At 34.6% G+C, this 11,790-nt stretch overlaps 1 protein-coding gene across 1 annotated transcript; it reads left to right on the top strand.

The window, feature by feature from the left end:
- Nucleotides 1-10,699: 10,699 nt before the first annotated feature.
- LOC108347385 (dirigent protein 22) lies at nt 10,700-11,520 on the top strand. Its single transcript, XM_017586587.2, has one exon. The coding sequence runs from the start codon at nt 10,758-10,760 to the stop codon at nt 11,319-11,321; it is 564 nt and encodes a 187-aa protein (XP_017442076.2). The 5' UTR covers nt 10,700-10,757; the 3' UTR covers nt 11,322-11,520.
- Nucleotides 11,521-11,790: the final 270 nt, after the last annotated feature.

Raw genomic sequence — 11,790 nt, 5'->3', positions numbered from 1 at the left:
ACTGCTTCTCCATCCTGAAACCAACAAAGAGGTGTTCTGCAGCGCCTCCCATATAACGCTTCAAACGATGCCATGCCGATACTAGCCTGGTAGCTGTTGTTGTAAGTGAACTTAACCAGTGGCAATATCTCATCCCATACCCCTAGGTGATCCAAAATGCAAGTCCTCAACAAATCTTCAAGCGATTGGATCGTCCGCTCAGACTGTCCATCTGTTTGGGGATGATAAGCCGAGCTCATCTGAAGTCTGCTTTCCATCTCACTCTGAAGGGTTTGCCAAAACCTGGATGTGAACCTCGAGTCTCTATCTGATACAATACTCGAAGGCACCCCATGTAACCTCACTATCTCCTTAACATACAGTTGCGCCAACCTCGCCATAGACATTCTCAAATCAATTGCCAAGAAGTGGGCACTCTTGGTCAATCGGTCCACTATTACCCATATTGCATCATGTCTTCGGACAGTGTGTGGCAAATGGGTAATAAAGTCCATAGCGATGCTATCCCATTTCCACTCTGGAATTTCTAATGGTTGCAACAAACCTCCTAGTCTCTGATGCTCTATCTTAGCCTTCTGACACGTTAAACAAGAGGCAACAAACTAAGCTACATCTCTCTTCATACCGGACCACCAAAAAGACTCCTTGAGGTCTTGATACATTTTAGTCATGCCAGGATGCATGCTAAAACGGCTTTTATGACCCTCCTCAAGGATTAACCTCTTCATTTCTGAATTGCTAGGGATACAGACTCTGCCTTTGAACCTTAAGATACCATTAGCCCCCAAGGCAAATTCTACCTGCAACCTCAAATCTCTGAAGCTTTTTACCAACTCTAGCTCTCTGACCATTAAGGCTGAAATATGCACTGACTTCCTGCTCAATGCATCCGCCACCACATTAGCCTTCCCAGGGTGATAAAGGAGATCAAAGTCAAAATCTTTAAGAAACTTCTTCCATCGCCTTTGCCTCATATTAAGCTCCTTCTTATCAAAGAGGTATTTCAGGCTCTTATGATCACTGAACACCTGAAATTGCGCGCCATACAGGTAGTGTCTCCAAATCTTCAAAGCAAATACCACAGCTGCCAACTCCAAGTCATGAGTGGGATAACTCTTCTCATGAACCTTGAGTTGTCTTGATGCATATGCCACTACCTTCTTCTCCTGCATCAGTACACACCCTAATCCCTGATGAGAGGCGTCACAAAAAACCTCAAAAGGTTTACCTGTGTCAGGGATAACCAAAACTGGTGCACTAGTCAACCTGTTCTTTAGCTCTTAGAAGCTAGTCTCGCAACGATCTGTCCAAACAAAAGGTTGATCCTTCCTAGTCAGTTGTGTCAACGACGCCACAATCCAGGAAAAACTCTCAATAAAACGACGATAGTAGCCCGTTAGACCCACAAAACTCCTGACTTCTGTAACAGTCTTAGGTCTCTCCCACTGAAGCACTGCTTGCACCTGGACGAGCTGCTGCTGCCATTCATTTGCTGGACGTGGAGCCCTCTCCTCTTTCTGAACGTGCAGCCGCCCCCTTCCCATCTCCTTTTCTTAAAAAAAAAATATAAGGAACGTGCGGTTCCTTACAGAGACAAAAGAGATAAGCATGCAATGTTCCTCTCTTGAAGTAAAGTCTAAAAAGATCGTACAACCTACTTCAAGCAAAGGACTGAAAAAGCATGTCTGTTGTGACAAAGTTGACTTACACAACGACTACTGTAAAAAGAAGAAAGAGAAAATACAAGCATCAAGGCTACGAACTTCAAACGTTGTCTAACGGACAAATATTCATAAAGCCTGTAAATAAAAGATCTATCATGAAGAAAATCAAGAGGATAGAGTACAGGATATCAAAAGAGAAGAAGAGAGAAAAAAGCTCAAAGAAAAGATTATATCTAAGCTGAAGAAAAGAGAAGAGAAAAGAAAAGAGAAAGAGATACTCTCGAGCTTAAGCGTCAAATCTCTTACTTTTGTAAGATCATAGAGAGAAACATCTGCGAGTGTTTAGACTATATTGTATTGTATTCATACCCTCTTTTGGAGAGATTTAGTCTAAACTGCTTGTAAGCAATCTTTGATTGATATTCTGAAGAGAATTAAAAATACTTTCAATTGAACTCTAATCTTAGCAGGATGCTGAGTATAAGGAGTGGTGTGAATACTTAAAGGAAATCTCGGCGAGGTAGCTGAGTACAAGCAGTGCTGCTAATACTCATTTGTAATCGTGTGAAGATTATAATACAACCCTCCGTGGAGGAGACTGGACGTAGCTCAGTTGGAGCGAACGAATAAAATCTATTGTGTTATTCTCTCCTTTCTTTAATAAACGATCCTCTCAAAAAACCTACAATTGAGTTTTATATTTCCAAATACAAGAACTTCCAAGCTAAACGATCATTTCTTTTTAAGGAAGTTCTTATAAACACTGCAGTAGAAACATTATGAATATCACGGCGATCTTATCCATGCATATATATATACATATATATATATATATATATATATATATATGTATATATATATATATATGTATATATATATATACATACATATATATATATATACATACATATATATATATATACATACATATATATATATATACATACATATATATATATATATGTATATATATATTTCAAGTTGAGCGTCTAAGATTTCAAAAGAATATTTCACACGCTTGATAAAGTGCTATATTAGAAGGGTTGTGAAAAATGTTTTCCAAAAATACTATTCAACCCCTCTTCTAGTGTTTTTCAGATACTTTATTGATGATCTTGAAAATATGGATGAACTACTTATACATTAGTATCGAGGAGAAGTCTAGTAGAAGAATGCAAGCAAGGAAAGTTTTGTCCCCCTTCATTGATACTCATTAGTGCAAAACGGGGTTAAGAACGTGGGTCATACGTCTAGGTTTCTAGAAAACCGAAGCATATGTAAAGGCGGTGGCATTTCTGCAATTTTAACAAACTTATACACCTCGGTTGCAGGGGAACCGAAGCATAAAAGCCAAATTACCTCGGTTAAAAGCTAAACTGAGGCGTAATGTTCTGCCACTTTCCGATAATTTTTTGAAATTACCCTACTGCCTCAGTTCTCTGACCAACCGAGGCAGAAAGGTTTCCCTAATAAGATTTCATTTTGAAAACACTTGCCCTTAGGTATCCTTTCTCGGGATCCTTGGGTATCATCCATTTTTTTTTCTCTTCATCATGCAAAATCCAGAAGCCTAAGGCTTCTGCACTTTTTCTTCACTGCAACAGACTCAACGTTGGTCGCGAGGCTGCCACCAGATCCACTTCGTACATCATGCGCGCAGGCCAGGTACCCCGCTCTATGCGTGCAAACCCTCTCCAACCTTTCCAACACCGTCGCCAAGCCCCTCAACCTGGCTTAGGCCGCCGTCAAAGCTAGTATGGCCCATACGTGCGATCTCTTCACCTACCTTGGGGCACTAAAGGCTGCATCGCAGGGCTTCGGACTAAGGCAACAGGTTGCGGTGAGTGACTGCGTGCAGCAAATATCCGACTCGGTGAGAGAGTTGAACAAGATGCTGAACGAGTTGCGGCACCTCCGCGACGAAACCTTCTAGTGGCAGATGAGCAACGTCTAGGTCTAGACCAGAGTCGCCCTCACCAACAACGATACTTGCATCTCTGGCTTTAATGTTGTCGCCACCGCTGCCGGGAATATCAAGTTGGAGCTCAAGCAAAGAGTCACCGACGTTTCCATGTTCACTAGCAACGCGCTTGACCTCATGAGCCGCCTCGCTGACAGCGTCACGGGGAAGCCTCGCGCCAATTCTGGGAACTAATCTTGTCTGTTCATCATGGTTCTTAGGTGTGAATATTTGAAGTGTGTTTGGAAAGATGTTAGAAGGTAGAAACCACATTTAAGAGTTTTTTTTTTTCAAACACGCAAGTACCGATAAGTGGTAAGGATCTGCTTGCAATATAAGCTTCAGTATTGGTTTTTTGCTAAGTGACGAACGTGTGAATTATACAGTTACTAATATAACATGGCTTGTTATTAGTGATTTTGGGTTCTTAATGTATAAACACTGTCATATTCGTATTTTGCAGAAGAACTTTGTAATGAGGTAATGGAAACACATCATATTATAATTTTTGTGATTAATTAGGTCTTAAACCCCCTTTATTGCAACCTCTGTTGCAGAAAGGTTGAGGAAAAAAAAAAAACCCTTCTACTACCTCGGTTCAACTACAAACTGGGGCATAAGACCCCTCTACTGCAAAAAAGGAACACCCTCTACTGTCTTGGTTGTATTCGAACCGAGGCAAAAGCATACACCTTTTGGCCTCGGTTCAGAACCGAGACAAAAAGGGGTAGACTTTTTACCTCGTCAGTATATACCTCGGTTGTGGAACCGTTGTCTATGGGCGAAAATTACCATTGTCGTTTCCCTTGACTGCACTAATGACTAGTGCTTTGAAACGAGGACATGTAAGCAAATATGACATTAATAATTCTTGAATGCTAGCTGAGATGTCATCTTTCAAAAAGCTAGCAACCTTATTAAGCTTATATGACATCCTCATCATAAACAAACACTCCACTTTTGCTTATCCCAACAAGCAATGTAGTTACCATCAAAACTAGGAATGTTATAAGAGGAAGGACCTTATCGAAGGGCTAACCTGTTTCAGCACCCCAGTTCACTTTGTTAAAAAAGAACAAGCTAAAACATTATGAGAAAATGTGTACTCAATTTCCTTAACTTAGATTCTTTTTCCAAAGTTAAGTTTGTAGGATAAGGTTTTAATAAGGTTCGTACATTAAATCAAATTCCTCTTTTTTTTAAAATGGATGTAAGATATATGATGATTATTATTACGCTATTCCATTTAATCTTGGATCCCTAGACATCCACAAGCTACTCAGCAAAGCTTAGGTCACCGAATATTTGCAAGCTACTTATATTATAAAATCGATTAAAGCCACTACAAAAATAATGTATTATAGTACAAGTTTATTCCTGACGGTACTAAAAACATCTAGAAATTTCCAATAGTTTTATTAAAAATCGCAGATAAATTAGAATTTTTTTTATTAAAAAAGTTTCTGATAGTTCAAATAGGAAATCGTCGGTAAGGTGAAAAAACTTTTTTCCCCTCATTTGCCGCTTATAATTTCGATCTGACCTAAAAATGGTTTATCCCCTCTTTCCAGTATTTGCTAAACTGTGTTTCAGACTAACCATTTCTTCGTCTTCTCCAAAATATAGTCACTTCATCTTCTTCTCCTTCACGACCTTGTAACCAACAAAGGAGGTCAACCATCACATCTCCTCCACTAAGAATCATTGTCGATGAGCATGGTGTCTGACGACGTCTATGGTCGGCTAGCTCCATTCCTATCTCCTTCTTCTTCACTCGTGAAATAGAGAGTCCTAGCTTTGTTTCACCTTCATTCGCGAAAACGCTTTTCTTAATCATGCCCAACACCATCGCACTTGTTCATGGTGGGCCACCACATCTCCTTCATCCATGAATGTACCTTCGTCAACGGTTGACGTCGTCGCTGCCCAGATCTCGTTAATTTGAAACCATGTCAACGATGGAACTAGGTTCTTATGACATCACCGACACCGTTGTGAGTTTCTTCCCTTTCTTTCTTCGATTTTTCCATCTACTGAGAGGAGTTTTTCTCCTCCTTCTTCGTTCTTCCCAAATCTGGTTCCCCATGGATGATCTAGCGAGACTCTGTGTTACTCCCATTCGGTACTAGTCAGAGTAGTCATTGTGCGAAGTAACATGACTACTTCTCTTTCTTCCACTATTTTTTATTTCCCATTATTTGGTTTGCACGACGACTACTCTAATCGGTATCGAATGAGAGTGACACATAGTCTCACTAGATCCTCCATGGGAACCATATTTGGGAAGAATGAAGAAGGAGGAGCAAAACCTTTCTCACCAAATGCAAAAATCGAAGGAAGAAATGAAGGGAACTCACAACGGTGACGATGAGTTCATAAGAACCTAGTTCCATCGATGACGTGGTTTCGAATTAGCAAGATATGTGCGGCGACGACTTCAACCGTTGACAAAGGTGCATCCTTGGATGAAGGAGATGTGGCGGCCGACCATGAACATGTGCGATGATGTTGGGCATGATGAAAAAAAGAGTTGTCACTGATGGAGGTGAAGCAAGGTCCTGACTCTCTGTTTCATGAGCGAATAAGAAGGAAATAAGAGTGGAGTTGGCCACACCAGTGACATCGTCAGACACCATGCTTGTTGATAGTGATTCTTATTGGAGGAGATGTGATGGTTGACCTTCTTTGTTGGTTACAGGGTCATGAAGAAGAAGAAGATGAAACAACTCTTTTCTAGAGAAGACGAGGAGATGATTAGTCCGAAAAGCAACAAATACTAGAAAGAAGAGAGAAACTATTTTTAGGTCAGATCGAAAACATAAGCTGCAAAAATGAGGAAGTTTTTTCACGAGACGATTTCCTATTTGAACCGCTGGGAATTTTTTTAATAAAAAAATATTTCTAATTTATCTACGTTTTTAATAAAACCATCATAAATTTCTAAAGCGGTTTTTAAAACTGTCAGAAAATAAATCCCTACTATAATATATTGTTTTTGTAGTGACTAAAGTCATCTGATATTTACTTAAACATTAAATTAAAATCATTCAACGTATTCCATTAAAGCTTGCATCTAAGTCATCCGATATATACTTAAACGTTAATCAAAGTCATTAAACGTATTTCATTAAACTCGAATATGCAACCTAAACTAACGGACGTCATACTAAATATATCATATTAAATTGTATTTAATTTTTATATTTATTGTCTGTAAGTTATGTTTATTTTTTAAAATATAGTTGAACTTATGTTGAATTTGATTATGTTTTAATTTATATAGGAGAGAGATTTAAACATTTGTTCATTGGAATCTTGCTACATTGCTGAAATATCGCATATATAGATAATATATATTACGTGGATTGTATAGATAACTAATATTATATACATCGAATATACTTTTTACGTCAAATGTTTAATCTGGCCATTATTTTTTGCTATGAGAATTATTTTTAAAATGATATTGTTTGCGTGGTGTTTTTGCCTTAATGGTTGCATGAAACACATGTCAACTCTATTTGAACATATTACTAGTTTGAATTTCAACCCATTCTATTAAGCTTACAGCGAATCATCTTAACTACACAAGTTAAGTACTTACAATTTAATAATATCCAGAAAAAAAAGAAAAAGAGAAAGAGCAAGAAATTGCTAAGAATAATTAGTTTTAGTAAGCTTTTGATTTTAGCCACTTGGCGTTGCGTAGAATCCTGATCATCTTAAAAGTCAAACTTGTTAGGTTCATTCGTCAGCAGGGACTTTGTACTATAATTTTGAAAATTCTTCATCCTGAGGTAGGAATTTGTTTCTGTCCGACCACGGACAAAGGAAAAGTATAACAATATGCTTGGAACGAAGAAAATGAAATAGAGGGGAAGAAAGTATCTATGTGGAAATGGAATTAAAAATATGCGAGAAAGAAAAATTATTTAAAAAATATTAGAAAGATAGAACTAAAATTTATTTGATTGTGAAGAATGAAAGAGAAATAAAATTAACAAATTGAAACTGTTGTTACTGTAATCAATAATGCTTCTTCATAATTCATTAATAACCATTTTAATCCATTATGAAAAAACGTAACAAATTTAAGGTAAACTCTTTGATTTCTTGTAGCTAATTGATTTATATGTAGATCATAGCTAAATAGGTAAGTACATTATATTTTGTAAACAACTCCTGTGAAAATACTATCTCAGACATGTGTATATAGAGTATTATATTTACGGTCCTGAACTTTACTCACAAAATCAAAATTTATGTGATTTAATTCCAATAATGTACAGTATTAAATATACTTTTAAGAAGAAATTTATTATTTTAAGAAGTGAATTTTAAACCTAATTCAATCACACAAGACGAATTTGTAAAGTGTAGTTTATACTGATTATATATGAAATTGTCTTATATTTAGTTGATGTAGAACTTTCAACACATCTTCTTCACAATCCAATAACAAGTGGAAGAATATATTCAACAAACAACAAATATCTTAATAGTAAATGACACAATAGATCAAACAAACTAAACTTTTTTACTAAAATAAACTTTAACGCATATCTAATATCATGTTAAGAAATAAACTTTAAAGTTAATTCAACTTCACAAAATCAATTTATAAAATGATATTTGTATTCACTTATATAGTATAAAATCCTTATCTTTAATCGATGTGAAACTTCTCACGTTTTATTTATATTTAACGTCGGATGCATAATATTTATTAAATATTAAAACATGAAGAAGGAAAAATCATTCAAGATTACTCAACAAAAGTAAAGGATTTGCAACACTCTCTTTTTCTCAACATAGGTTGCCACATATAATAATCTTTTAGTAAGAAAAGTGAATGTAATCTTGCATTCGGTTAAGGGCAAAATCTTCTTCGGTTGGCGTTTTAGTGATTTTTTGATTAATTTTTTTGGTAAACTTGTTTTGATCACAAGTGGTATTTATTTAAAATGATATCCAATATTTTAGTTAGGAGTGGTTATTATTTGAAATAATACTCCATTATTAGTAAAAAAAATGGTTGAAATTAAAAAACTACTAAATATGTATGTATATTATAAGTTTGCTCAATAAAAATTGATTAATAAAGTTGGTATAAAACTAGACTTAGTCACGTTTACGAACAAATCCGTATAAAAAAGGAAAAAACGTCAATCTTTTCCGTGCTTTAACTCTTTCAATTTGTATATTATTGACTAGTTGCTTAACATGTCAAAGAAAGAAAGAAATTCTTTTTATAGGTGTATGGAAATTTTTTTGACAGTAGGTCTGTCAATGAAATCAACTTCTGATAAACGTTGGACTTAAAATCTCATTTTTATCATATCTAATGTTGTTTCGTTAAATTTTTCTTTTTGATTTGTAATTAATTTAGGGTATTTGTTCTCGTTAAATATTGCAAAATCTTTTAATATACAATTTAAGTTATTTTTTATTGTGTATTTGACATGCACACTTTTATATAATTGATTGTGATAATTATTTTGTAATTAATTTTTTCACAGTTAATTTTATATAATAGATTGTATTTACAATATAATTAATTTACTCATTCACAAAGTTTTGTAAGATCCTTTACGACATCAACCAAGAATGTTAATGAATAATAATTTTTCTTTTTCTTTCCCCTTGGGTTTGGAAATGAAACTCCGAACTGTGGGTTCTATTTTTTTTAATAGATTTTCATCCTAATAAGTCCAATATTCTTCTTGTCCCTTTTCATTGTTTTAATGCATTTCAAATATACATAAATGAAGACAAAGAATGTAGCTTAGAAATACAAAAGAACATTTTACCATAAAAAAAAGTTTAAAATAGTTATTTATTTGAAATTTTCAAAATGACCATTTTGTAAATTGTTGCAGTGAAAATACGGGTTATAATACTCCTATATATTTTCAATTCATACAGATATTTTAAAATAGATAACATAGTTAAATTCATTAGCCTCATTATAACACAAATACCTCTTCTAATTAAAATACAATTGTTGATAATTTTGTAGAGACTAGTATGAGTGAATCAAATCAACAATCATACATTTAATAATTTTAATTTTTTTTATTTATATAAAATGATCATCCATTTTATTAATGAATAATTTGTATTATGAAATCTAATCAATCACCCTAAATTATATTTCCCTTTTTAATTACGATTATTAATTCACAATACACAAACTAAAAACATTACTTAAATGGCTCAAACATAAATCGGAAACACAACTCATTAGTTAATTATTTCAGTGTTGGAATCCACTCAAAATTAAAATTCTACTTTCATACTTATATTATCGGTATCAATACGTAGTTTGCACTTCATCAAACTCTGAGCTTAAAAGACACAACTAGATTAAAATATTTGGTCATAATAAACATGTTTATAGACTATTTATAACGATCTCCATTTAACAATAGGTTTAAATAGTTTTAAGCCTATTTTTTTTTATTGTACATTTTATTTTTGTGAGCCACTTTTTAATTTGATCTAGAAACAATAACAAATTTGAAGGTGTTATTCCCCCAGAATGGAGCTACTAAGAAACATAAAAAGTTGTCAAAGCCAAAATGTGATTGCTTACCTCACATTGAATGTGATGTTTGACCATTAATTTAATTTTTTCCTCGCTGAACACTCCACGTTTTATAAATATAATTGTGTTCCTTATATTTTTATTAAATCCGTAATTTTTATTAATCTGTTCATATTATATTTCTTATATTTTTTACATTTTAATCAATTAACTCAGTTTCTTACTAAGGTAAATAAGGTTCAATTAAAAACCATTAAAAGTTAATGAATAAATAAAAATTATAAGTAAACTTTATTTTCCAAATAAGAGAATAATGATTGAACTTACATCTTTTACACTATGTTCAATACTGGTTTCTATTGGAAGTGTTTATTTGCTTATAATTTGTTAAAGCAATAATCTTTATTCATTTTACTCACTCCCTAAGAAAAAAACAAGTATAGAATTGAAACCTACTTCACACTGTTTCAAAAATGGCCCATGTTTTCTCACTCCACACTCTTATAAATTCTCCCATCCACACCCTCTTTCTCTTCATTCCAACTTCTTACACAACACATCATCTACTTCTCTCTCTCCAGCAAAAATGGCTTCCAAATTTCTCATCTTCTCCCTACTTGTGTCTTTTCAAGTTCTTACTTCCACTTTAGCAGATGAAACTGGTTTTGTGGGTACCGTAAACCCTAAGGAATTAGGTTTACATAAAACCCGTAAGTTTAGCCATTTCAAGTTCTTCTTCCATGAAAGGTTTACCGGCAGCAACGCCACCTCAGTGGCCATTGTTCCTCCAATTCCCAAATACAACGCCACTTCTTTCGGCCTGGTGGGTATCACAGACAACGCGCTCACCGTGGGATCCGACCCAAACACCAAGGTGGTCGGAAGAATTGAGGGGTTGTACGCCGGCACATCGCAGACTGAGTTCAATCTGTTGCTGGTTGTGAACTTTGTGCTGACCGAAGGAAAGTACAATGGCAGCAGCATTGCTGTGTTGGGGAGGAACCGTATCTCCCTTAAGGTGAGGGAGCTACCTGTGATCGGAGGAAGTGGGGTTTTCAAATTTGCCAGAGGTTATGCAGAAACCAGCACTCTGTACCTTGATGCAGATAGGTCTACAATTGAGTACAACATCTATGTTTCGCATTACTGATGAATTCGTAGGAAATGTGCTTATAATGTTTTGTAGCTGTCAAACTTCTGTTTATGTTCTGTTACTAGATACGATGATTGGATCAGGAAGGAGTTTTAGAGTGTTTTGATGTTGTTGTGAGAGAATGCAATAATTCGATACAAGTTAAAGGAAAAGATGAGATTGTATTTACATTCATGAATAAGAATTTACTTGAATACGTGATGAATTGTCACAATTATGTTAACTTAAGTAGTTTATTTGAAGTGCTATATAAGTAATTTGTCTTGAGAGTTTATTTATTGTCTTCCAAAAATTTGAATGAAATTGTATTTTATGAGTTGTTAATTTAACAACTCTTTAGAGATTTATTTGATATTTTTAATATTAAAAACTAATGTGAAAATACAATAAATTTTAAGGACCAAAATAATTACTTCTTTTTAATTTATTTGTGTTCGTAAATAGATACTCCTAGAAAATATTAATA

This window comes from Vigna angularis, chromosome 9 (genome assembly GCF_016808095.1).
Source record: "Vigna angularis cultivar LongXiaoDou No.4 chromosome 9, ASM1680809v1, whole genome shotgun sequence".
NCBI classification, from domain to species: domain Eukaryota; kingdom Viridiplantae; phylum Streptophyta; class Magnoliopsida; order Fabales; family Fabaceae; genus Vigna; species Vigna angularis.
This window is presented reverse-complemented; position numbering and strand designations above follow the sequence as displayed.